The sequence below is a fragment of the Microtus oregoni genome, unplaced genomic scaffold (assembly GCF_018167655.1).
Source record: "Microtus oregoni isolate MIOR12 unplaced genomic scaffold, Mior012 000035F_ref0000213, whole genome shotgun sequence".
In the NCBI taxonomy this organism is placed as follows: domain Eukaryota; kingdom Metazoa; phylum Chordata; class Mammalia; order Rodentia; family Cricetidae; genus Microtus; species Microtus oregoni.
Genome location: NW_024543094.1, coordinates 24,423,968 through 24,450,541, shown reverse-complemented (window position 1 = coordinate 24,450,541; position 26,574 = coordinate 24,423,968). Strand labels below are relative to the sequence as shown.

Below are 26,574 nucleotides of genomic sequence, written 5' to 3'. Positions count from 1 at the left end.
TCCTTCTTAATGGGTCTTAACCAACATCAAATCTGGTTCCTTTCTGGTGGTGTATTCCCATATACTTTATACTCACTACCTTCTACTGGACTTATGAAAACCACATTCAAGGACCAGTACCATCCAAGAACTTGATTGGAACTGAGGCTAGAAATCACGACAAATGCAAGAGCTCACAGCCCTTCATTATGGTGACATTTCTGAGTTGGATTTTAGGGTCTCTCCACAAAATCTCATCTGCTATGGTCATCCGATGGATTTGTTTAAAAGGAAATTAAAAGAATTAAAACTGGAAAATCATAAAGAATGGGAATGCATACAGGTCTAGCCTTGGCAAGGATGACATATTCAGCCACCCACGCAAAGCCTGAGCTCCAGATGGAAACTCACCTGCACCTCAACACCAAGGGCCCCAAATCCCTTTCCAGCTTAGTACTTGATGACCTTTTGCTTTAACTTAGGTCTAGAAGTGTCTGGATTCATTCTGAAAGATTTCTAAAATATCATATTCAAAACACATTAAGAAAGACACTTTTCAACTTTCCTGTTTTCTATACATGCCATTGAGCTCAGGGGATTCTTCTCCTGAGAGATGCCACCCACTTTTAATTACATACCTGTATTCCCACACCTTAGCATACATTAGCATTACATGGGAGCAGTGCTTCCACATTTTATAAATACCTATTATTCCTCACTATTGTTTACTTTCTTGTCCCATCTCTTTTGATTTAGAGAAACTCAGAAACATATTTTAGCTTACTCTTAGAGCTTGGGTCAAAGTGAAGCCAAGTTTGGGGATGAAGTCTATGCCCAGGTGTAGTGTGAGTTACGTGTTGTGCAACTGGAGATTACCCCATTTCATGGGAATTGCAAATTCCTCCTTGGTCTAGCAGTGAGTTGGAAATTATAGTTAGGAACTCTGGTAAGCAAAACAAATGTAAGTTACACTTGGAGGCCAGTCTACATTTGCTCTGAAATGGTTAGTTGTGCTTGGAAGTGGACTTGGAAATTTTCTCTAGGATTTTCTGAAGATTCCCTTTAGATCCACCGAGCTATTGATATGAAACTCATCACAGAGCCTAAGCTCTAAATATTCTGATAGTACATCTTACATTTGGTTTTATTTCCAGCTCAATTTCAATGTTGGCTTTTAGTAATGATAACACGTGACTCCAAAATTAAATATTATTTTACGTTCAGGCTGAATTACTTATTCTTCAATACATAGGTGCTTTCCAGCATTGCATTAACACAAATCGAGGTTGTGTTATTAGAGAACATGGAAGAACTCTGTCTCCAGCAGGGCTTTAGCTGATGTAACTTGCTTCCATGTTAGAGTCCCTACGAGTCTTCAGAGACAGCCTTTTAGATAGTTAGGGTGTCTGTAATGGCTAGAGAGGAATCCCTGTAACCTCACATCTGAACAAGGTCAGGAGTGGAGGCCTTCAGGGATTCCCGACTCCTCCTCCACCGTGGTAGACATGCCCTGTATTAATACTGTACGACCTTCAGTGTCTACTCTGAGTAGACTAGCTTAATTTTCAGTGCCTTTAAATTGCTGTGAGTTTTTCCAGCCAGTATAGATCCTAAACTGACAGTTCTTTTTGTGCTCAGAGTTTGCTCCCTTAAACATTTTGCTAAATGTTTACTTGATAAAAGATTTCAACTTTCAGGAAGTATTTATAGAAGAACTTCAGCTTTGCAATGACAAATTTATCAAGCAAACTACAATAAAATAAACTGAAGTTTAAATTCTAGCTCACATAAAACTTTTCTTCCCTTGTCAACATGTCATAGTAGGACTAAGGTATGCAATTAGATTACAGCTGTCACTTCTGTAATAACTTAGAGCAACACAGGCTATTTCCTTGCTTGATTTTCAATACCAAGAAAAAAAAAAACCCTACCCATTCTGTCCCTAATTTCACGGGGGCCTTTTTCTTCCTGATACATTCGCACATTTGAAGGTTTGAAATTCACATAACTAATGAAGTCTGGGGAAGCACTAAAGGCATAGGCCGTGGTCAGCACTGATCCCCTACTTACCAGATGATGGTGGTGTCGATTTCCTGGAACTAGGTACTATGTCACCCAGACTGGAAGAAGAATTTCCTCCTGATTTACTGAAGTAAAGCAAAAACTCAGATTAAACTTAACAATTGTTTTATATGCTAAAACATTGTATTGCTCAATAAACGTTCTAATTTATCGAGTTTTTAATTGAACCAAAAATGTGTATTTCTAACAAGGAAACAAACAGTCATTTCCCAATGGAGATTCTTGGAGTCCTTGAAACAGTTTTATGATGTCTCTGTTTTTGAAGTTCAGGGCTTAATAGGGTTTTTTTCTTTTTAAAGATTTATTTATTATGTATACAATGTTCTGTCTTCATGTATTCCTGCATGCTGGAAGAGGACACCAGATCTCATTACAGATGGTTGTGAGCCACTATGTGGTTGCTAGAAATTTAACTCAGGATCTTTTGAAGAGCAGTCACTGCTCTTAACCTCTGAGTCATCTCTCCAGCCCCCAGAGTTTAATTTTTTAAAGTCCCTGGGAGAAGAGTTGGATAATTCCTACAGTCCTCTAGTTCCATGCCCAGATGACAGATGGGTAGACAGAAGAGATTTCCTTTGCCTTTGCCTTTAGAGGGCTTGTAGGTAAGGTGTAAGACCTCAAGGCTAACACCAGTTCCTTTGGCTTAGATTGATTGTTTTTAGTATCTTAAGATTAATTATACCTTGCATGGTAATCTGTAAATGAAAATCATAGCGATACCCCAATTTATCAATCTTTAAGACAAAAGAAGAAACTTAAATACAGATTGTAATATGAATTAACTAGAAATTGATAGTGAACATTTTCAGAACAAGACTAGCAAGAAGGATTCAACTTTGTTGCATCGTGAAGCTTTTACTCAACACGTATGAACTGGGTAAAGGGGTATCTACTAAAACATACTTGTAAGAAAATGTCATAATGACATCTGATATTTTGTGTGATTTTAAAAGTAAAGAATATGAATTACAAGATTCTGTAAATTAAAATGAAAGAATTTACAAGATTCTGATGCGATGGAGCATATGCTTACGTCTTAGAAACTTTGGAGTTGGTAGTATAATGTACGGTTCACCAGTACATATCAATGTGTGTCAACTCTTAACACATGAAGGTCCCAGAACTGTGCCGGCAGAACAAAAATGCCATGGAATTAGGCAAGATAACTGCAGTGCCCAGTTCTTCTTAACATGGATGGAGCACCCGGGTCCTGCTAGAAAGAACTGTGGACCACGGCTGTGCCTCAAGGGCCACGGCTGACAAAACTAAATACTGGCATGCAGGAAAAACATCTGCCCTCACTGATTGGTTGAATGTTTTTCTAGTCTTCTAGCATTTTAATATACAAAGCCAATCCCAAGCATTTTACTCTATGTTGCTAAGAGTTTAAATACTTCTGCAGATCCAATAAGGACACGCAGGAGTGTATACAGTTCATAAAAAGTAGAACTTGCAGCAGCATCATTTTTGGCAGTTCCACAAGGATGCTGATGGTTAAGACCAAGCACTTCCTTGCTGTGACTTTTACCTTTGGTTTTATTTCCCCCAATCCTAAGTCCCACCTTAGTTCAAGCATGAGTTGGCTCTACTTTTAGACAGATGCTGCTAACCCCTAAACGGTTCAGAGGCAGATGGGTCCTTGAATGCCATCTACAGGCCAAAGTCTTGAACCGTGTGCCATTATCACCGCCTTTGATGTCTGTTCGCCTTTTAAAACTTTTTCGTTATTATTTGTAAGTGTTTTGTGTACACATATGTAAATATACCATCTGTATACAATGTCCGTGGAGGCCAGAAGAGGACATCTGATCCCCTGGAACTGGAGATACAGATGGTTGTTACACTCCATGTGGGTAACAGTTATGTGGGTACTCTGGAAGAGCAACCTTTACTCTTAACTACAGAGCCAGCTCTCCAGCCCTGATTTTTGTCAGACTTTGAAATCTTTGTATATCCATACATATATGCATATATATGTGCATATATAATACAGATAAGTATATGTGTACATATATATACAAATTTCAATCTTCTGAAATATGTATCATATACAATATATTATATGTTATTATAATATATTATATCATATATTATTATATATCATATATATAAACACTGACTCTGAGGCTGAGCCTGGCATGGTGGTGCACTCCTTCAATCCCAGCACTTGGTAGGCAGAGGCAAGTGTACCTCTGTGAGTTCGAGGACAGTCTGGTCTACAGAGCAAGTTCCAGGATAGCCACAGCTACACAGAAAAACCCTGTCTTTAAAAAACAAAACTACAACAACAAAACCCACTGACTCTGATTATATCCTCACAAAATATCTAAAGTGTTAAGAGGCAAATGTAAACACTTTCAGAGGTAAGTAGAAGTACTTACTCATAACTAGAAAAAGGTTGTTAAAGAGATACAGTAAAATCAAACAGCAGAGTCTGAGTACAGTTATAAGAAAAACTGACCAGTTCGGTAGAATAAGTTGAGAGATACTGGGAGGGTAACAATGATCAAATGTTGGTCTTAATTAGGTTGGGTATATTCTATTTCACTTCTCTGTTGACAGTAGGTGAAAAACACTGATAACATTAAAGTATAATCACTAACAACATAGGTTATGACATCATTGGATAAATAAGCCAGATGTAAAGGAGTGAAAACAGAAACTCAGTTATCTACATGAAGGTAAAGACGTCTTTATCCCCCTCCATCCGTCCATGTGAGAAGAAGCATGCCATGTTCTCCAGCTTGGCTATACAGGCTTCAATATGAAATTCACCACAGGGATGAGAAGCCTGCCTAAGGAGTATCTTGGTGAAGGGAAGGGAAGCTTAAGCCTCCCAGGAAGCTGCAGTCAGAGTAATAGGCCTGGCCTATTATATAACTCAGCTAACCGCTATTCGCAAAGGCAATTTTAATGTGCTTTATGCATAGTGTCTTTTTACACGCTCAACATCTGGGAGAACTGAAAATTGAATCTGACGGGTGAAAATGAACCTAACAGACCACAGAAGCTGCTCCTGGCCAGTGATGTCCGAGACTGATCTCTCTAAAGAACTCCCAGCCACCCAGAACAGCTACAGACAGACACTAGGATTTCACTGTGGCTGCTATGTGCCTGAGTATGTTCAGCAAATGATTAGGACTTCAGGGTCTCCTCCATGCTGAAGGCAAACCTTAATGCTTTGTGACCTTAGCTGCTTTTATTAATGATCATAATCTGATTCTCTCTCAAGTGGGCTAGAAATCAGAAGCAGGGATGGAGTGTTTTTAAAGGGCTGTCCATGAACTGCATCGACATCTGCTTAACACATAATAAGAATCACAGCTCTTAGCAAGTAACAGGGCAGAAGAGAGGGCATTGTCTGCATTTATACATAAACAGCTGGTGTTTTCCTCATACCTGGAGTAGAATTTCCCTTGCTTGGCTCTCTGTTCATGCTGTAGCCTCATGTTTTCTAGTTTGACCGGGCTTGGAATAAATCCGATTTCACAGCCTTCTTTGACCAATCGTCCTATCCACCAGTCATTATTAAATTTCTACACACAAAATCAAAAGTATTAGAATGAATTAGTGCACGGAAAGATCTGAATTGATTTCTTCTATAACTTTTTTCAGCAGAGAGAAACATGGCAGTTAGAAGCATGCATCGAATACGAAAATTCAAGAAGCCCTTGGCTTAATGGGCTCAGCTCAGAAGGGTGCGCTCAGCCAGCAGTTCAATGAAGGCTTTGCGTTCCCTTGTGTTCCCCTTCCCAGTGCTGCCTTTAGGACCAGGCTGAGTCTGTGCTAAGCTTCCAAGGTTATTGTCCATACCTAGCAAAAGACAGGAGCTCAGAAGCCTTAAGGAGCCCTTTCCCTAATAAAATGGAACTAACTGAAAGTATTAATATTGAGAGAGATATTAAGTGTACCTGAAATATTTTGTAGCAGCGAAATGTACTTCTGTGCAGTTTTATAACCATACAGTACTGTGTTCACACATGTTTTTCTCATGTTGTGCTGACAGTTTATCTCTTGCAGGTAAAGTATTTATCTTGAATCTTCACAATCTAATTTTATTTTCCTCAATTAAATCTATTCTCAAACATCTCAAAAGTCTTTTTTTTCCCTTTTTCTCTCCATAATAAAAAATGGTTCTGCTCAAAGTATTGGCATCATAAAGTCCCTGTGTTAGTCAACTTCCTGTTGTAGAGTGGTTGGCCATCCTTTCTGAACGTGTGTATCTACATGTTTTGACACTGTGAGCTCTCTTAGTGGGCACTCAGCATCTCCTTCCCTCGCGCCCCCTAGTTCACTTGTCAGTTAATTTTCATAAGCTCCCTGTGAATTCCTCCAACTGTAAATTAAAAAATCAAAATAAAAAGCTCGTGTGCCCCCAGACTGTCATCTAGGAAGAATTACTGTCACCGTGGTATCCCACAGAATAACTGTGTGACATGTGAACAGCTAATAAACTTAATTAAAGGTGAATTTTTCCAATGTTCGGACTGTCATTGTCAGCTTAGGGGAAGAGGAAATTCCTTGGCATCATCTTCTTGTCTCATTTGTTCTGACTCCCGCCATTCCCTTTCCCCTGCAGAAAGCCACAAAACCTTCTCCCAGGAGGCAGGCATGGTGACTCATAATGATAGTTCTAGCTCTCAGGTGGATGAGGTGAAGCAGTGATAGAAGGAAGATTACAGCAAGTTTGAGGTCAGCCTGTATATATTGAGTTTCAGAGCCTGGGCCTCATAGAAAGTCCTGGGCCACAGAGTGAAATCTTGTCTCAGAAAAAAAACAGAACAATAAATCCTCTTCCTTAGCGTAGCTCCAAGTTCACACATCAGGGAAAATCACGCATAGTTAATCAAGGTTAATCATTTCAAGATAAAGTGCAGGTCACACATAAAAATGGATTATCTAACAAAACAGTTCCTAATTTCTAGGGCACAAAGCCCAGAGGGACCCTGGCTCTTACCAGGAGCCTCTGCCTCCTTCCTCCTTAAGTTTATTTATACCAGAAAAGGCCGTGAGCCGCTAATTTAGCGGTATTTTAGACAGCCGCAGCTAGACCGGATGCTTTCTCACAGCAGTAGGAAGGCAGTGAGAGTCGAAGGTGAGAAGATCACCTTCACACTGAAAGAAGCTGAACGTTTTCCTTACTTCCTTAACATGCAGAAAATCCTTTGCCTCGAAGGAGATGGCCATGCCTGGCACCGGGACGTCATCCTCCTGGGCCGCGCTGTACCTGACGTTGGTCCGAACTGCAAATGCAACAGGTTTTGTCTAAAGAGGGATGGGAGGAAAAACAGAAAGAAAAGGAATAAAGGTGGCCTTCCCTTCTCCCACTCAACTCCAAAGACACAGTCAAGAGCTGTTGGACGCCTGTCCTCCCCACCGGGTCCTCATCACAAAGCAACTCGTTAGGGTTCTCAGTGAATGTGATGGCCCTCAGCCACACCCACCCACATCTGAACTAGGAAACAAGAAGCTGTTGTTCTCTGTGCAAGCACTGAAGTAATAAAAGTGAAGACAGATGAGCGAAACACTGCAGCAGAAGCAACCGGAAACCAGGACACACGCACAATAGCACAATGCCTAATTTGGTTTGGGTGGGGAAAAAAAAAAAACACAAAACAAAACCTAGAAACTGCCTCCCTACCCTGAGCATTCCCTTCAATTAATCGTTAATGATTGATTCCCAATGGTATAATATTTGGAATGGAAAAATAACTAGAGAATATATGCTCCAGTCTTAGCAACCATTATTCATGGCTGCAGGGAACTGTGAAAGCAATGACCTTTTCATCCTAGCATTTTTTTCCTCCTTGAGTTCACTAGTTAATTTGCCATCCTTCACTGTTTGGTGCTTCTGAAAATGCATAGGTAAATATCTGTTCTCACTGGCAATATGTGCATATTCAGGAGATGGATAAACGGAGGAGGCCGATATTTGTGGCCTGCATATTCTGAGGCCAGTGGCTATTCAGCCTTCCCATGTTTCCTCTGTTCTGAGGGCAAGATCAAACAGAATCTGACACACCTTGGCCTTGTAGAAGGCAAGAGCGTGGTTATAGACTAGTTATAGACAAAAATCTGGGACACAGTGGGACCCAAGAGATGATTTAGACCTTGGGGGCAGCAAAGCTAGGTCAGCCTTCTAGACCAACAGTCAGGATGAGCTCTGAGACGGAGCTCAGACTGCTTTGCTCCCAGCTTCAGACTCATGGGCCTTCCAAGTTTACCAGAAAAGCTCCATCAGGGCTTAAGGTAAGGTGACAGGGAAAACAGACTGCATAGACACAGGGCTACCCCACTGCATAGACACAGGGCTAGCCCACAGTCCTGTACCAACATCAATAGAGGGAACTCCGGGGCTTGTTGTAGAATTAATTATATTTACATCCATGCTTATTCAGGGTCATTATCAGGATACCTGTGAATCAATGTGGTCATTCCAGTGCCACTGAACTCTGTTAAGGCTCCAAGGACAACATCCTCAGACCACTCCCAGGGCTCCAGTGTGCTAGTCCTGCATCCCTTTCTAACTTGCTCTTTAGCTGTAAGGCACAGGCGCCCGAGGTAACCGTGGATCATTCAGCCCAGTTCTGCTTCTTGCAACCCTGTACCAAGGTGCCATGTGGGCACATGCTACATTGCTTAAGGTTGACTAGTAACTTGTCTGTGCTCTGTTGCCTGGACACACAGAATTAAAGGCTGACTATAGATTACCTCGTGAAGTAAACGTAAACAGGTTGCCGAGGCAATAAATACTACTTCACAAGAGAGGGGCACCTTCCCCTCCAGGTAATGAAGTGGAGGGGCTTTAAGAGCAGAAAAGCCATGCCTTAGTTACCCTGTCTTCAGCCTGTTTCCAGTGCTTAAGGAAATGAGAAACAACCCATGATTCATATGTTAAAATCTCCCATTCTTTCCTTCTCAGTGGCTCTCCACCTTGTATCTGACCTAGTTTACAGTAAAGTATAAAAGGGAGACCGGGGATGTGGCACCTGGCAGGCAGTGGGCGGAGTGCTGTGCACAGAGCACTAAGTCAGTCACCAAGGGCTGTTTATTCTAGATGGGGAAATCAGCTCCAGAAGCTTTCCCAGAAGTCTGCCGTGTGGCACGCATGGGAAACCCCAGCACTTGGAAGGCTTAGGCAAGGTGAGAGCACATTCAAAGTCAGCCTGGACTAAAGAGCAAGACCCATTTCATAGAAACAGAACACACCACAACCCAAACTGCCCCAGGTTGTGAGCAACGGAGTGGTCACTCAAACCCGACCTTGTCCCCCCAAAGTGTAAGTTCTTTTAGTAAATTTAGCTGCATGGCAGTTCCAGGCTAGTTGCATGTTTGTATGGAATTTTGAAGACCTGGAAACACTATTTTACATAGTGTTAAAAAGTTAACTGGTACCCCTCCAAAAAAAGAAAAAAAAGGCAGGAGTAACTGATTCTCATAGTAGCCGATTAGGCTCCCAAGGTAACACTGCTGCCGTTCATGAGGAACATCACACACTTTCTGATTGTTTTGCTTGAACCAACTCGAGGCCAAGTAGTATGTCAGTAGCAATGGTAAATAATGATTTTCATTTATCTGAATATCTTTCTTTTTTACCTCTTTTTTCTCAAGATATAAAGCAGTATTTCATGCAATAAGAACTGAAATATTAAAATACTGTGGCTTCATAGCTTCTAAAAAGTACCACAGTTACTTAGGGAGACTGTGAGGAAGGACATAGCTACCTCCACTCTGGAAAAACAAATGAGCAGAAAGCAATGAAAAATTCCTCGGGATGAAGTATCAACTAGAAAGGGTTAACTCTAAGGGTTTTTAATAGCCTGAAAGTTATTTTGGGAACATGATAGCTTTACTTTGCAAGTTTATTTTTTCTCAAGACTGTTTTTCTGTATACCTTTGCTGTGGCAGCCCCTACACGCCTTAACCCAGCGCCCTCCACAGAGTCCCACAGTCCTCTGCGGTTCATCTGTATGCCTCAATTCTGATTCCTTACACAGTTTTCATCAGTTTGTGGCTTTCATCATGAACGTCCCCTAGAGATGAATACACTTCATTCTAAGGTGAGCAATGCAGTTACTGGACTCGCTGTTCAAGATCCAAGCCACCTGGTGTCCCACCATCCTCCAGTCCTTCACTCTAACATTAGCCTACTTGGCCTAGAGACCCAAAAGGGTTCGAAAAATATCTCCTAACACAGCTCCAACTGTCTGCCTTTAGATGTTCCTGCTCACTCCATCTCTCTACCCCTCACCCTAGGCATACAGTCTGTGGAGAGTCAGCCACTGACAGATGCGTACACAGAAAGCTAGCATGGCAGGCCTAAAGGATGGTCTTGGATAGCTCTGGCCACAAGACTTTTTTATTTTATTTTATTTTTATTTTTTGGTCTCTAACGGATGCTCCACCGGTTCTACAAAAGTTTTGCGGAAGCCTGTCAGAGATGAGCTTGAGGCTTCTAGTAGGAGCAGCTCGCATGTGCTCACAGCCTCCTGCAGTCACCAGCTTCACTGTCAGAGAGCAATTATCATAACAATTATCCTAAGTAGAAGATAATTATGTTTGAACACCTCTGATCATGGAGTAGGATGAAGAGACCATTGTAAACCCATGATACTAGCTCCAGTTTTCTTCCCATTAGATGACTTAATGAGGTCATATTGAAACTGATAGTTTAAATAAGTACAATATAATGTTTGTTTGAATTTTACTAAAGCATGCCGGTTGCACAATGCTGCTCAAAGGCCAAACGGAATTCCCTGAAGATTAAAACCTCACAATCATGATTAGTACAATTATGTAGATTTTTATGTATGGACTTCTTTATTTAGTCTTACAGAGATGTATTACATTATGTTAAATAGCAAAGCATACATTTTCATTAGGAGCAGCAAATAGCAAAAGATGAAATGTATAGTTTCTCTTTTAATGGTATAATGGGTTTGTCTTAAATATGAACTACTCCCAATTTGCTACCTTTTAATAAATTTCACTAGAACTATAACCCAATTCCCACTAAATAGGATGGTCAGCAAGAGGAGTTTAGGGGCTGGAGAGCCATGGTTTAGTGGTTAAGAGCACCAGTTCTTGCAGATTAACTGGGGTTTGGTGCCCAGGCCCATATGATGGCTCACAACCATCTGGAACCGAGGTCCCAGAGGATCCAATGCCTTCTTCTGGCCACTATTGACACCAGGCACACACGCGGTATAATCCAAACACATAAAATAAACAAATAAATTTTTTCAGAAATTTCAAGTTGCTGACCTGACCTGCAGGTGAAAGGAAAAGTATTGGAATGTCACAGTTTGGTATTTCTCTTTTAGTAGATGCCAATAAAAATAAGGCGAAATGTAAAAATGAAGAAAGAATAGCTGGTACATATCCCTGCTTAGGTGGGGGCACAGGCTTCGACAGAAACAATGAATTCCATGCTGGACAAAGGCAAGAAGGTGGAGAATGGACGTACAAACACTGTGCTTCAGTGACAGAATGTTATCTCAGTGACTCACTTTCTCCATGGAATAGGAAGGTGGGGTTCAGGCAGGGGAAAAGACAGGTAGGGGTTAAAAAAGAGACAGATGGCCTAATCCTTGGCTCATCTAAGAATGTGTTAGGTGAGTGAACAATTGTGATGGGCTTTGGAGCAAGCTCCTGTAAAGTCCAGGTAATTGATTTCTAAGCTCTTTGTAAGCTAGTTCTGCCATGCTAGAATATAAGGAAAATCGTAACATAGGAATTGAGTTAAAAGTCTGACACCTTAACAAGATATAATGGCTTTAAAACTGCCTTCACCATTGTTACACAACAGTTTTATTTATACATATATATACACATATGTATATTTATACATATATGTGTGTATATGCACACATAGCATAGGTATATATACACATGGTGCATGTCACACATATGCTACATACCTATGTATATAACATATATTAATATGTATATACACACCATGTTTACTTGCCTATGGATCTCAGAAATGAGTTACTAACAAGGCATGTGATTTGAATTCCTATTTTGATTGAATGTTTCATGTATTTCCCATAGTACTAGCCATACTTTAGTTACTGCTGCAGAAATCAGGTGGATTTCTTTCTTTTAGAGGAATCAAACATTCAGCAGATACTCTACATCTCTACATAGGACTGCATAGGAAATGGTTACATCACTACAGACACCAGGTTAGAGTCTCATCAGGATTAAGTTTTAGTTGCATATCTGTAAATGCAAGTGTATCTGTGTTTACATATTAGAATTAGCAGTGTGTGTGTGTGTGTGTGTGTGTGTTTCCCCTATATTTGTATTACTGTGAAGTGAACCTAGGATCTCAAACATTCTAAACAGACATGACACTGTTGACTACAGCTTCTATCCTCTTTATATATTTTTTTAAGACAGGGTCGCACGAGGCTGGACTTGAATATCCTATGTAGCTTGAATGTACAAAGCTAGCCTTGAACTTGTGATCTTCTAACCTCACCTCAGCCTTACGGGTAGCTGGGATTACAGATTTACATCACCAGTCCTAATAAAGGGGTAAATGTTTTAAAATAAAATTTGAAATCTTACCATGCTAAAACTACTGAACTTTCAGAATATGAAGTCAGAGTTGTATATAAAACAAAATATATGGAATATCTTTGTTGTCTTCTAAACAGATAATTAAAGTGATAAATCTATAAAAGTTCCATAAAGTAAGTAATAATTCCTAAAATACGACCTTAAAGATCTTACATGAAAGGAAAACTAGGGCAGCATCCATGAATACGAAACAGGATGGTGCTCAGAATTACAGGACCCTATTGCTAGTGGAACAGTGATGACAGAAATACACGTTTCTACTCTCAGATTACCCACCCGGACCACAGCTAGAACATCAGTTACTAGCATCTTCAGGCTGTATATTTACGCTCCAATAATCAAAGGTTAAATCCTTCCAAAGTGATGGCATGAAGGGGGAACACTAGGAAGCAATCAGGTCATGAGGGTTGAGCCTTCATGAGTGGACTAATAGGGCTGAGGATATTCCTGTCTCAGCCTCTAGATGACTAGAATTGTAGTTATGCATCAGTGATAATCTACAGTAATCTGTAATCTACATAATCTGCATAATCTACAGTATTTTTATACCAAAGCCATTCATAGCCAAATATTATTTCTTTGTTCAAAATTCCTATATGCATTGAAAAAAATTGATAAATGTTTGGCCAAGAAGAATCTGCTATTTATTCCGATAATCATGCACTTAGCATTCTTTTTTATTTGAATTTTTGTTTTTAATTCAGTCTTGTGTAATTGACTGGAGAGGGTAGTTCAGGACACAGGGCTTGCTTCTGCGTGCTGCCTGAGATCCCAGTGGGAGAGCTCATGCTGACCCCAGACAGGAGACAGAAGCTAAGCCGTGAGATGCCTGGATTCCCATGTGGATAGATTCAGACATGACCGTTAGGACTTTTAGTGACTGGCTGTATCTTTTGTGTACTTGCTTCATCCAAGTCTCAAATAAACAGTTTTATTTATATTCTTTGCTTATACTTCACCCACTTGCATATCCTATTTCTTAGCTACTTTCTCCCAATATTGCTTCTGTCTCTTTCTCAAGCACAAAAACAAACAAAACACAAAAAGTGGAACGATGTGGAACTATCTCTCAAGACAACAGCAATCAGACTCCCCGAGGGGCCTCAGTCCAGAATGCGGCCCAGCAAACTCTGGCCCGAGGCACTGCCTCCATTTACCTTGGCCACCATGGTTCCACTCCATATTTTTCTCTTTCACAAGGATGGGAGGGAAGGATTTAAGTGGGATCAATAGCAGGGTCTCCTTAAATGACTGCCTGGCATTTAAACCATTATAAAATGTCTATTCTATACTTATTTAGAAAATTACACACTACAAGGAATTTCCAAAGAAGCCTTCTAAACAAATGCAAGAGAAACCCATTTAAAGGCCATTCTGACAAGAACAGGCAGACACATTATATTTTGTGGTAATTAGTAAACATCACTTTATCCTCTACTCCACAGCTGTGGTCTTTGCTGAGTCTGTAAGCTCTAGAGATCAAAAGGTGTGCAATTATTGGGGCATCTCTCTTCCTATTTCACTGTGAGTGTTTTGCTTTTTTTGAACTGAAAGAGCTGAGCAGATTATCTCCATGACCAAACCAAACGTTTTTGCAGAGTGCGTTAACACAGAGAATTGTGGGTAGCCAGCTCCAAACACATGAGAGTCTGTTTCATGGCTCACTCTGTAGAAAGTTTTTCTTCTTCTTCTTCTTTTTTTTTTTTGCCTGATTTTTGCTGTTGTGAGCCTTTCTAAGGCAAGGCTCTAAGGCTGGCAGATGCCCCGATGGAGAAGGTGGGATGGGGTCCAAAGAAATAAACACCAGGGGAAGGTAGAAATCTGTGTTGTGGATAAAAGGTGTTTAGAAATGAGGGACACTCAGTGTGACCAAGTTATCCTTTAAATGCTCACAAACAAAACAAAACAAAAAACCCTTGTAACATGAGGCAGGAGAGATGGCCCAATGATTAAGGGCACTGACTGCCCTTCCAGAGGATCCAGGTTCAATTCCCAGCACCCAAATGGCAGCCCTCAGCCATTGTGTCTTCTGGCTTCCACAGGCATGAGGAATAGACATGTGATATAGACATGCATGCATCAACACACACACACACACACACACACACACACACACACACCATTAAAGTGTCTTCTGGCTTCCACAGGCACGAGGAATAGACATGTGATATAGACATGCATGCATCAACACACACACAAATACACACACACATATTATTAAAGTATTTCAACATATTGTAAGGTCTTTACGGGTCAAAGATGTCCCAAATAATCACTCAAGACATCTTCATTTCAGTCTCCCAGATATTTACAATCTCTATGGCCTCCAGAAGGCAAAATGTTAAAAATACTTAGCAGTTGGAATGGTGGCACATTCCAGTGACCCCAGCATTTAGGAGGTCAAGACAGGAAGAGCATGTGTTCAAAGACATCCTGAGCTACAAAGTTTGGGTTTCCTAAAAAAATCAAAACCAGATCAAGGAAAACAAAGTACAAACCCAAATTAAGAGGCTAATAATGCTCTGCTATCACCTTCAGTTTCCATGGACCAGGGCTACAGTGGCTATAACCATGACTTAACTGGAAACACAGACTTCTTTTTTCCAAATATTTTTAGAATACAAGAGATAATAAGCTTAATTTGAATACTAACCATAGAAATCACATGCTTGGTAAATCATCTCAAGTACTCCTCATTAAATACACATATGCACACACACACACACACACACACACACACACACACACACAGAGAGAGAGAGAGAGAGAAGCATGAGATAGGGCATTATTTCTAGTTCCTGAAAAGAAGAAACATGTCTTTTATATAAAAAAGTGTATGTGTATTTGTATATATGTATAGGTGTATGTCTAGATGGACAGATATATGCATACACGTATAGTCTACAGAGTTTATTTAGCTTGGCTTGTATTATGTATGTGTCCAGGGCGGACCACTTGGAACAAAACAACCTGTGTGGGAGTGTCCCTGGAGGAAACTAGTTCTTCTTCTCTCAGCAGCCATTGGCCTCCTGTAGCTTTTTATCTACATGGGTGGGATCATGTGAAAGTTCACCTGTGTGCATCGGCATGTCAACTGGTATTATCATTACTTACACTGGGTCTTGTTCAGGCAAACTTATTGTTGAGACTGATGGATGCCTTTTTTCCTATTATGTCTAGGGGACACAATCTATCAACGTTGTCTTGGGCATCCGATTCTTACAATCTTTCCCTCTTCCATGATTTATCATAAGCTTTGGGTTTAAGGATTGCATCTCAGATCTGTATGCCTCAGTCATTCATTCTCTGCATTTTGATCATGTGTGCATCTCTGTTATGGTCGCCATTTGTTGCCAAAAAAAAAAAGGAGCTTCTTTGATGATGGGTGAGAGCCCACTTATCTGTGCATATGAGGGTAGGTATTCAGAAAACAGTTATGACATTGGTTTAGTAAACTGGCAGAAGTAGGTCTCCTCTGGGCTCGATGACTCCTCAGCTGCAGGTCGTTGACTAGGTTTACATTACCAGGCACGATTTCCCTACTGCTGCGAGGCCTTTGTGTCTAACTAGACAGCTGCTGATTACCATCAGGGTAAAATGCCACTACTCTACCATGGTGGGTATCTTAGAGTCCAGTTGTTCCCATGGTTCGTGAACTTTACAGCTGGGTAGGACTGATTGCTTCTCTCCCTCCAGAGCTTGAATAGCATCTTCGGATAGATGAGGCTTTCAGCTCAGTTCCCTCTTGATACTTCCAAGTCCTGTGTTTGAAGTTCATGGTACCTTCAGCCACAGGGACTTACCTCCAAATTCTGGGAGGCAACCAAGTCCAATGGCAGCAGCCCATATTGTTTGGGTGCGCCTTTTGAACTCCCTTGATGAACAACACAAGAGGAGATTTCCCTCCATGCTCTGGGCTTTTGTCAGATAGTCTATTGCTCTGCGGGGGGACATCATCACCCCAAGTGGTACAACTTGTTTAAACTATAAATTATATGTAATTTGAAGTAAACAAGAATATTTTTAATAAAAAATGTCTAATAATAGCATAGATACCTCTCCAGTACCCCTATAGATCTGTTTGGTCTCTACCTGCCTGTTGTGACAAGCATCTTCTTGGCAGTCCCCCTGTATGAAGCTCATGAGTGCTATGGGATCCTCTCCATCATGCTTGAGTAGGAGAAGCACAGACATGATGTCCGCGGGGCAGACCTCCAAACAAGCATGACTGAAAGTGATAAGTACCATCATCACTCTGACTGTCTTGAGACATGGCTTGCATAGTGCCTCAGGGGACAGTCTGAAGGATTAAGCAATCAGTCACACTGAGAGCCAGTCAAGTCAAGGATATCCATCACATTGACTTTCCTTCCTTCTTCCCTTCCTCCTCTTGCTTTGATCTTCTGCTGGTGTTACATCCCTCACATAAACTCTTTGCTTCTGCTTTTTAGGAAACTGAGAAGGTATCTAGATGGGCAAATAAACTGTGTTATGTATTCAGTGGCTATAGATGTATGTAATCAATGAAAAACACACACAGAAAGACAGCTGCTATTTAAAGGAACCAAGGTTAAAAAATTGTATGTCTTATATAACTTTATTTTTGTGTATTTGTTTGTTTGTTTTACAACAGTGTGTGTATAATCTCTAAACTGTTGGTTAGATGCTGAATTCATAAACATTTCCTTTTTAGAGCTTATAGCAATCTAACTATTTTGCTTCTGTAGGTGATATTTAGAGAGAAAATTCAGCTGCATATGCTATGAAAAGTTTAGCTGATGAACCGGAGAGAGATAGTTCAGCACTAATGGATGCTTGCTGTTCTTGCAGAGGACATGAGTTCTGTCCCTAGCATTCATATCAGACAGCTCAGCAATAACTTCAGCCTCACGGAATCTAATCCCTCTGCTGGCCCACATGAACACCTGCACACATGTGCCACCTCCCCCCCCCCCACATACACACATAATTAAGAATGAAAATCTTGGAAAAAACTGGGAAAAATAAAAATTCAATGCAGAAGTTCTATGTCCAAAGGACAGCAAATAAAACTAAATGGTATTCTTAAGAATTAGTAAAATTTTAGAAGAGACTGTAGCAAATTTTATATGTTAAGGACATGCTATGGCACATAATATGCCTTAAGAAATTAGAGACTAAATATAAGGATTGATAGCTAAAGTCTTACAACAGAGGCCTTGATCTCTTTGGGTGATGACCTAGAACATGTTTTTATAAACACATGCTCATGCAGCGCACACACACAGACACCCAAACAACAAAACAAGAAAGCCTCAGCTTCTTTCACGTGTGTGTGTGTGTGTGTGTGTGTGTGTGTGTGTGTGCACGTGCGCGCACACATATGACAGTAATGGGAGAGGGAAGAGTTAGGAGGAGATCTAGAGACAAGAGTGGTTCAGCTCAGTCCTCATGTATGAAATCTCAAAACCCCTACTGAAAAGAAACCTAAAGCACATTTTCCTGTTTCCTTCAACAAATTCTTAGATCAAATGGTGTTTATATCTGAAAAAGTTTGCTATGAAGTACCAAACTCTCCTTCAAAAAAAAAAAAACCTGCTAATTTTCACGCTCACCAGCAGAAGATAATGTATCTATGTTCACCATAGTTCTTACGCTTTGGGCATGAAATGATGGAATAGGTGAAATTTGTGAATTCTATTTTCTGTAATTGAGCTTGTAACACTTGACAGAATCAGGGCAGTTATTAACTTATTTCCTCTGAATTTCAGAATTTGCTTGTTAAGTGTCTCCTACATACAGGGCAGACTCTTGGCAATGGGGGCACAGAGAGAAGAATGGGTTTGCTCTACCTGCTGGTACTCCGTTGAAGAGAACAATGAACTTTGTTCATTCTTCGTGTGTAAGTTTCCCAAGGGAGACATTTTAAATGATTAACGTGTAGAAGTAACAAACACTTATACACAGGGGTTGCCTTCCTCTCAAGGTCAGGAGTACCAATCATTTGCTAACCAGGCTGGCAACTTAAAGAGAGAAAACAGAAGCCCATATTTATAACATTTCTGATTTTAATAATCTAACATTAAAAATTTATAATCTTCCAACAAATGAAGTATTGCTTAAAATTGGCAAATGTACATAAACTTATCAAAGTGAGAGGTAGGTCCTACAGATGTCTTTGGGGAAAAAGTGCCAGTATTCTAGATTGGCTTCCACTCCTTGGGAGCTATTTAAAATTCATTGTTGGAAAGCATCAACAGAACCAAAGGCACAATATTTTCATGCCCTTAATGTAGGTAACTCATTTTCCTTTGAGAATAAGTTACTTTTCTGAAACAGCCTGGAGCCATTCAAGGCCAAGTTAAATGGATAGAACAAGTAGATGATCAATTTGAGTGATAAACTTTTTAAATTAAAAACATTGCTTGAGGGGCTCGGAGAGATGACTTGGCAGTTAAGAGCCTGTGCTCTTCTTGCAGAAGACCCAGGTGCATTCCCAGCACGCATGACAAAGAGCTTGTAACTCCAGCTCTGGGAGATCCAGTACCCTCTTCACACCTCCACAGGCACCACACTCATGTGTACGTGCCCCACTCCACATATATGTACGAAATAAAATAGAGAAATAAATTAAAAGCATCGCTAGAGTAGAAGTCAAGGGTATTTTTCTTGTACCCTGAATGTATATTTCAGAAGTTAGTCCTAGCAATTGGTTGACAATTTTTATGAAAGAATGTCATTTCTACCATGGCAGAAGTTTCCTTAATTTCTTTGGTTATCATAAACCAACTAGCTGGAAGTCCTCCTAAGACTCTCAGGTATGATCCTGTGAGTGCTCAGCACAGGATTGTCAGGAGATGGGATCACAAGATCTATAAATTTGTGCTTACTCCTCACAGGAAAAAACAATCAGGAATGGGGCTTCGGGACACACACACATCTCACATACATATACAGACATATGACATCACATGAAGTACATAAATAAACAACCTCCAAAATCGGTAGTATTGATAACAGGCTATTTTGTAAAAGGGTTTTTTTTCAGGCTGTGCAGCATTTGCTCCCATTGTGCGTGTAAACACCGAAGCAGAATGACGCCGCTTGTAAACACAGCCATCTGTCTGGCATCACCCATAAGGCACAGAGCAATAAATAACTTATTTTTAAAAGCCAAAAAATAAGGGTACCATCCTATACACTTTTCAAAATAGACAGGGAGAATATGACCGCGTGGGTATATTAAAACTATACCAGAGGAAACAGGCCTGAGAACTTATCAAACACAGCATAGCGAGGAAAAATACAGCACCTTTACCTGGTCTCCGTAAAGAACAGGGCGCCTAGACCACAGCGGTGATGGCTTCCACTGCCCTGACATCTGACCATGCAGTTAACTACAAATGGACTGACAGGTAGAAAACTGCCCACTGGCTGAGGGACCTCAGCTTGCCTCAGTACCACTGCTGACGTGGCCGACCTTAGTTACCATTCGCCTCCCACCCTCATGCCCCATTGGTCCTTCTGAGCTCAGTCCTCTACAGCCTTCATGCTCCTGCATTATTATGGCTGCTTTTAATGTCAGCTTGCCACAAATCAGAATAACCTGAATAGGGAGTATCATCTGAAGAATTGTCCTGATTGCCTTGACTGATGAGGGAACTCTTACCCCGATTATGGGCAGCACCTTCTGGTAGCATCCCAGATTAAAAAAGGTTATTTCAGAAGGAAGTTTGTCCTGCTTTTTGCTTGCTTGGCCTTCCTTTGATACAGAGTTGATTACCTAACTGTTGCTGCTGCTGTTGCTGGTTTCCTTGCTGACAGCAGACCAGTATTTCTGAGCTTTCTGCCAGCTGGGGGCCACTGGTTCTCCAGGACCTATTGGGCTCCTGGTGCTAGAGCAGGGCTACTGGTGAACCCCATCTTGTGGGTTGAATGGCTACTAGTCATCTCCCCCACTCAGAGAAGGACATCTACTTTGAAACTACTCCAACTATTGAAGCATCCAGCTTCTAGGACCAATGACAGGGTATCAGCATGCCAGGAATGGTTTGGCCATTACTACAGTTTTGAAGTTCATCTAATAAATTGCTGTAAAACATACATACGTACATTACATTCCTTGTCTCTGTTCCTCTAGAGAATGCTTGATAAAACATGCACTTTGACTCAAGCCTGAGGCTCTGCTCAAACCTGCATCTCTGTGGCTTAAATCCACGGCAACATCTCGACATCTCATAAGGCAGTTTTCCGTACATGGTTGGTTAACTAACGTACCACAGAGATACTCTGCATCTCTGTCATCCTCCTGCCTCTTCCTCTAGGACTCTGAACTCTGCTGTGGCTTCTTTAAGTCTATTGTAGCCATTCTGTTTCGAGTTTATGTAAATGGATATGCACAGTACATATAGGTAACTATATGCAGACTCATGTAGTTACTATTTAATGTGTGATATATAATTTTAGAGTTAATATTGATAGTTACGATTAGAATGTGAAAGTCTGTGTTTGCCAAGGACCAGCTATCAAGAGAAATGTGAATTACTCAGCAAGCTAGAACAGAAAGGTTAATGGCCTCAAAGCTCTGGACAGGAACGCTGGCTTGACTCACAACTCCTGAGGAAGCCTCTCATAGGGAGATTCACATACTGAACCTGCTGGAATCTACCACTCTGAGACTGCGGGGAACTGACCGGCAGATGGACTCATCCACCACCAAGGTCTCCCTTTTCCATCCTAGAAAACCCGAAGTCCCCTGTGCCTTGTGTGCACAGACCACTCCCTCGGAGAGACTGCAGCTCTTCAGTTCTTCTGATGAAAAGATTCTGGAGGTGCCTGTCTGCTTTTGTTTATTTCCAAGTTGCCTGCATCAATCCCAATTTAATCGTAACCAGTGAGACTCAGATAACTTATGACTGTGCCATTTCCTAAAGTCTGAGTTTGGAGAAAGAGACAAACCTATCCATCTATGCTGATGATATAGCATGCTCACGACATGTAGGTGTCACACCAAATCCATTTTTCTTCCTTTGTAAAGAAATGCCGAATATTATCCTAAAGTTTAACCATTCAGGCAACCACAGGCTTCTAGGATACCCTGTGATGTATGAAGAAGAGTTTGGGGAACAGAGCAACAAAAGCAGGATAAAGAATTTATTTCTCATTCACTTCAGACATCCTGTGAGCTGAACTTCAAGGCAGGTGTCATCTAAGCTGCCTGTGATTGTTTAGGCTGAAACCTAAGGAATCTGTAGTGTGTTTGAGCAGAAAAGGGCTTTGAAGAACATCTTTCCCCCAAATGTCTCTGCCCCATGGGTGGGCCTCCTCTGAGCTCCAGAATATCTACTTTCATTGTTAAGCTTTTTTTTTTTTTTTTCAGTGCTGGAACTGAACATGAGCCCCAGCAAGTGCTGTGCCTCTGAATACATCCCTAGCCCCTGATAGCTACTGAGAGTCCTGAAAGGATCTTTTTTTAAAAAATAACAAAATATTTGACTTCTTTCAGTATTTATTCATAATTGACTTATAACCATTCATATTTATGGAACGCAGTGTGATGTTTTGATACATATACACATTGTCTAACAATAGGGGTAATTATCCCCATCACCTGGAACATTTACTGCATTGTGGAGGAACATTCAAAATTCTCTTCTGTAACTGCTTTCAAGCAGACAATGCCTTATTGTTAGCTGTAGTCACCCTCTGTGCAGTAGAATCAGATGTGGGGGGCAATGTTCAACCTGCATCTGCACACAAGAAAAGGATGGAGAAAAGTGAAACCCTTGTTACACAAGGAAATCTGCACTCAATCGACTCTGCAGCAGCAGAGGAAGGACTTTATCAAACACAGATGACAAATGGATTATTGCAAGCTTGAGATTAACAGCCACTTGTCCTTTCTATAGGGAAGCTTCGAGCGTCTCTGTACTGATCCAGTGTAAAACCTCCATTCTTAGACGTCTAGGTTCAACTGCTATTGGTCTCCTTTAAGCTCAAAACTGGCCACCTTTGTGCCCATACTCTGCCTCTCTCACTGGAAAGAGGAATATCACAGGTGGGTCAAACACGGGCAAAGTCCTGAGTAGCACCATGCTGGGGCTCCAGCTACCATTATTTTCTTACTTTTGGAGCTTAACAAGATTTCTAGCTATGGATCACAAATTTATTAACATTATATGTTTTTCACTGCACACCCGTTTTGTTTTGTTTTGTTTTTTTAAATTTATTTATTTATTAAGGATTTCTGCCTCGTCCCCACAACCGCTTCCCATTTCCCTCCCCCTCCCCCAATGAAGTCCCCCTCCCTCATCTGCTCGAAGAGCAATCAGGGTTCCCTGACCTGTGGGAAGCCCAAGGACTGCCCACCTCTATCCAGGTCTCGTAAGGTGAGCATCCAAACTGCCTAGGCTCCCACAAAGCCAGTACGTGCAGTAGGATCAAAAACCCACTGCAATTGTTCTTGAATTCTCAGTATTCCTCATTGTCCGCTATGTTCAGCTAGTCCGGATTTATCCCATGCTTTTTCAGACCTAGGCCAGCTGGCCTTGGTGAGTTCCCAATAGAACATCCCCATTGTCTTAGTGTGTGGGTGCACCTCTCGTGGTCCTGAGTTCCTTGCTCGTGCTCCGTCTCCTTCTGCTCCTGATTTGGATCTTGAGATTTCTGTCCGGTGCTCCCATGTGGGTCTCTGTCTCTGTTTTGAACTGAAATTCTTGGAGAATGCAATCTTGATGATGAACTTGGTGTGTAAGCAAGCCACTGTCCCTCAGCTGTTCTAAGCCACTTTGTAAAAGTTCGGTGGAATGGAACGAACAGCGGTGTGCATTACCTGGTCAAGGGGGTATGCGCAACAAAGAGTAACCATCAATATATAACTAGTTTGAATTATGCCAGGTTAGTACCGGCAGATGAACAGATTCATTATTTGGAGAGAAAGCAATAAGCTTTCCATGGAGATAAATCAATAATTATAGCCATACCAAGAATGTGACCTACAGGTAAGCATGTGTTATAATGAATGCAGTTTTGGTACATGCCCCTGCTCCTTTGAATATAATGCCTAAAATTCTTAGATTCATCAAAGTGAAGAGTCTTCATGTATGCTAATGACATAACTATTGGCTAGACTCAGGATCAGAGCTACTAGGGCAATCCAACCAATGATTAGGGAGTCCGAGCTTTTGACCTCACCCAGTGGTACCCATAGTAGAGAAAGTGGACTAAGACCACCTTGATTACCAAAGATCAATCATTCATACGTAAGTAATAACACCTCCATAAAACCAAAAAGTGGACTAAGACGCCTTAATTACCAAAGATTCCTTAATTATCAATCATTCATACATAAGTAATAACACCTCCATAAACCCCAAAAGAAACTTCTAGGTTGGTAAACAAGGAGGCTCTGCCCCTATCCCAATGCCAGGGTTTATGCCCCTCTCTCATTCCATTCTTACTTAGTGCAATCCTTTGCCACGATAAATTGCTCATCTAGTCAGTAAACTCGGCTCATGAGTTCCTGAGCCATTATTTTTTTCCTTTGTTTTATTTATTTATTTAATATATAAAGGTGCTTTGTCTGCATGTGTGACTGCAGACCAGAAGAGGGCATCGGACTGTGAGCTGCCATGTGAGTGCTGGAAATTGAACTCAGAACATCTAGAAGAGCAGACAGGGCTCTTAACTGCTGAGTCATGTCTCCAGCCCTCCACGTATAGCATGATTAATAAAAACCCGGAGACAGATATTGGGGTTCAACCTGAAAGTCAGAAAAGCAAAACAACCAGCCACTGGGTCTTACCTCTACCTCAGTCCGAAATGACGATCCTGCCTCCAGGAATCTCAGAATGAGACTGTGTCTGAGAGCTATCTCCTCCCATTGTATATTCTTTTCTAGGTCTGAGATTAAAGGTGTGCACCACTACCGCTCAGTTTCTATGGCAAACTAGTGTGGCTATTGGGGTTAAAGGTGTGTGTCAATATTGCCTGGTCTGTAAGGCTGACCAGTGAGGCTGTTTTACTCTCTGATCTTCAGGCAAGCTTTATGTATTAAAATACAATTATTGCATCCAGGAACAGGCATAGAAACTCCCAATGTAGAGTCAAGTCAGATACATAGTGCATAACTTGGAGACCCACCGCTCCAGACTAGTGTCTAAAGTGGACCTAATCTGGTGGGACTGAGTCTTTTACCCAGAAGGCATACACACACTCTAAGTCAGAATATCAGAATTTAATTAAATTATAGGATGCTGAGCTGATATATGTAAAACAAATGGAAGAATTTCTTGGCATATAGTAGGAAAAATAGTGTATCTGTTATTAGAAGTGCTAAGAATTGTAAGGAAATGGAAAGCACTCTTCCCTGCTAGTGTCCCATCATTTACCACAGGGCTAATGTAGTCAGCACTGAAGCTGATCTTTCCAGGTGCTTTGCTGTGCTTCCAAGCCACCAGTTTATCCACCAAGGCCTCCTCCTGGGGAGATGTGAGCTCTTACCAAGAGCATGAAAAAGGAGGTCACAATTCCGAGGGGGCAGGGAACTACACTGACATTCCTTCCTTTGTAGATTCTACCAATGCACACTATTGATTAATACCGTCTTCATTAGCCCAACTAGAGCCAGGATTGCTGCCAGGCCTCATATGCAAGAAGACTACACAGTCCATGGTCCCAGAGAGCCAACCATCCTTTGGGAGGTTGGCTTCTTTGTGAACAAGACAACAGAAACTCAACTGTCCCAACATATTGTCATATTCCTATCGGGGAAGTTCCCCTACTCCACCATGAAAGAGCCTTCTACCCCAAACAATCATTTAATTTTTCTTAAAAGGCCCCATTTCTGGGTGAGCAGTTTCAGCAAAATATCTTGTGTTATCATGTTTCATGATCTTTACTGTTAGAGCTAGAAGGGCCCTTTGCCAGAGAAAGCAACCCTCTCATTTTAAAGATGAAATGCTGAAGCCCAGCAATTTCATTTTTTGTTCAAGGTCACAGAGAGCAGTGTGGCAGAGAGCTGCACCTGGGCTCCTGGCTCCTGCAGTGCTGTCTCCAGTTACACCCAATCCTGGTTCTGATACATGCAAAAACACAACCGAAACCTCAGCAAATTATCTTTACCTTTAGGGTGGTAGTTTTTTATTGCTATTTTACAGCCAGAGAAAAAAAGATATATTTTTACGAGGCAAGCATGACTGCAAAGTCGATCTCCTTCCCCACTTTGGCTATTTAAGGCAAGCCATACTAATTCTCCATGTGAATGATAGAGGAAGGCACACATTCCTGGCATCGCTTCCCAACACACCCGTGCACCAGATGAGTATTGACTGATGGCTCCAGACACTAATAAGTCCAGAGTCTGTTCCTAGGAAAACGCTCTGCATGCGTCATTAAGGCTATTTTCAGCCTTGCTGTCTTGAATTGAATGTCAACCAGCACTGGTGATTCTGAATTTAAATGGGATCGCAGTGAGGGGAGGAGAAAGTGAACATTATTTTCGGGGTTTGGATAGCGGACAATATATTTTAAAGGCTGCGTTACATTTTTAGGCATGTATAAGACTTTTTAAAGCCCGTTGAATGATAACCCAAATATTACCTTTCTAGTGACTGATTCATATTTGACTAAGTAGAAATACTGCTGTTTAAATCCTGTATTTATTTTGACTGCAGATGGATCCTACCATTCCGGGCTGCTACGGTTTCAATAAGTCAGTCAGTGGTCTTTGGTCTGTGGGGCTTTCAAGAGATGCTGAAACCTTGAAGTGTGAGATACAGAGGAGGAAGTGAGGTCATCAAGGGCGTGCCCTTGAAGGAAATGGCCTCCATCCTGCCACATTTCTTTGCTTCCCAGCTGTGAAAAGGTGAGAACTCCCTGTGATCCCACTCTGATATACTGTCCTGTCCCACCCAGTCCCCAAACTAATGCCAACAGACCATGTACCCG

General features: G+C 41.3%; 1 protein-coding gene across 11 annotated transcripts in view; it reads right to left on the bottom strand.

The window, feature by feature from the left end:
• Cacnb2 (calcium voltage-gated channel auxiliary subunit beta 2) overlaps positions 1–26,574 on the bottom strand; it is a 350,927-nt gene that overhangs the window by 23,129 nt on the left and 301,224 nt on the right. For all 11 annotated transcript variants that reach the window (XM_041630533.1, XM_041630528.1, XM_041630532.1 and 8 more), the window contains 3 exons: positions 7,204–7,326; positions 5,461–5,597; positions 2,050–2,126 (listed from right to left, as the gene is read on the bottom strand). In XM_041630533.1, the coding sequence (XP_041486467.1) occupies positions 2,050–2,126; positions 5,461–5,597; positions 7,204–7,326 (337 nt within the window). The remainder of the gene's footprint in view (positions 1–2,049; positions 2,127–5,460; positions 5,598–7,203; positions 7,327–26,574) is intronic.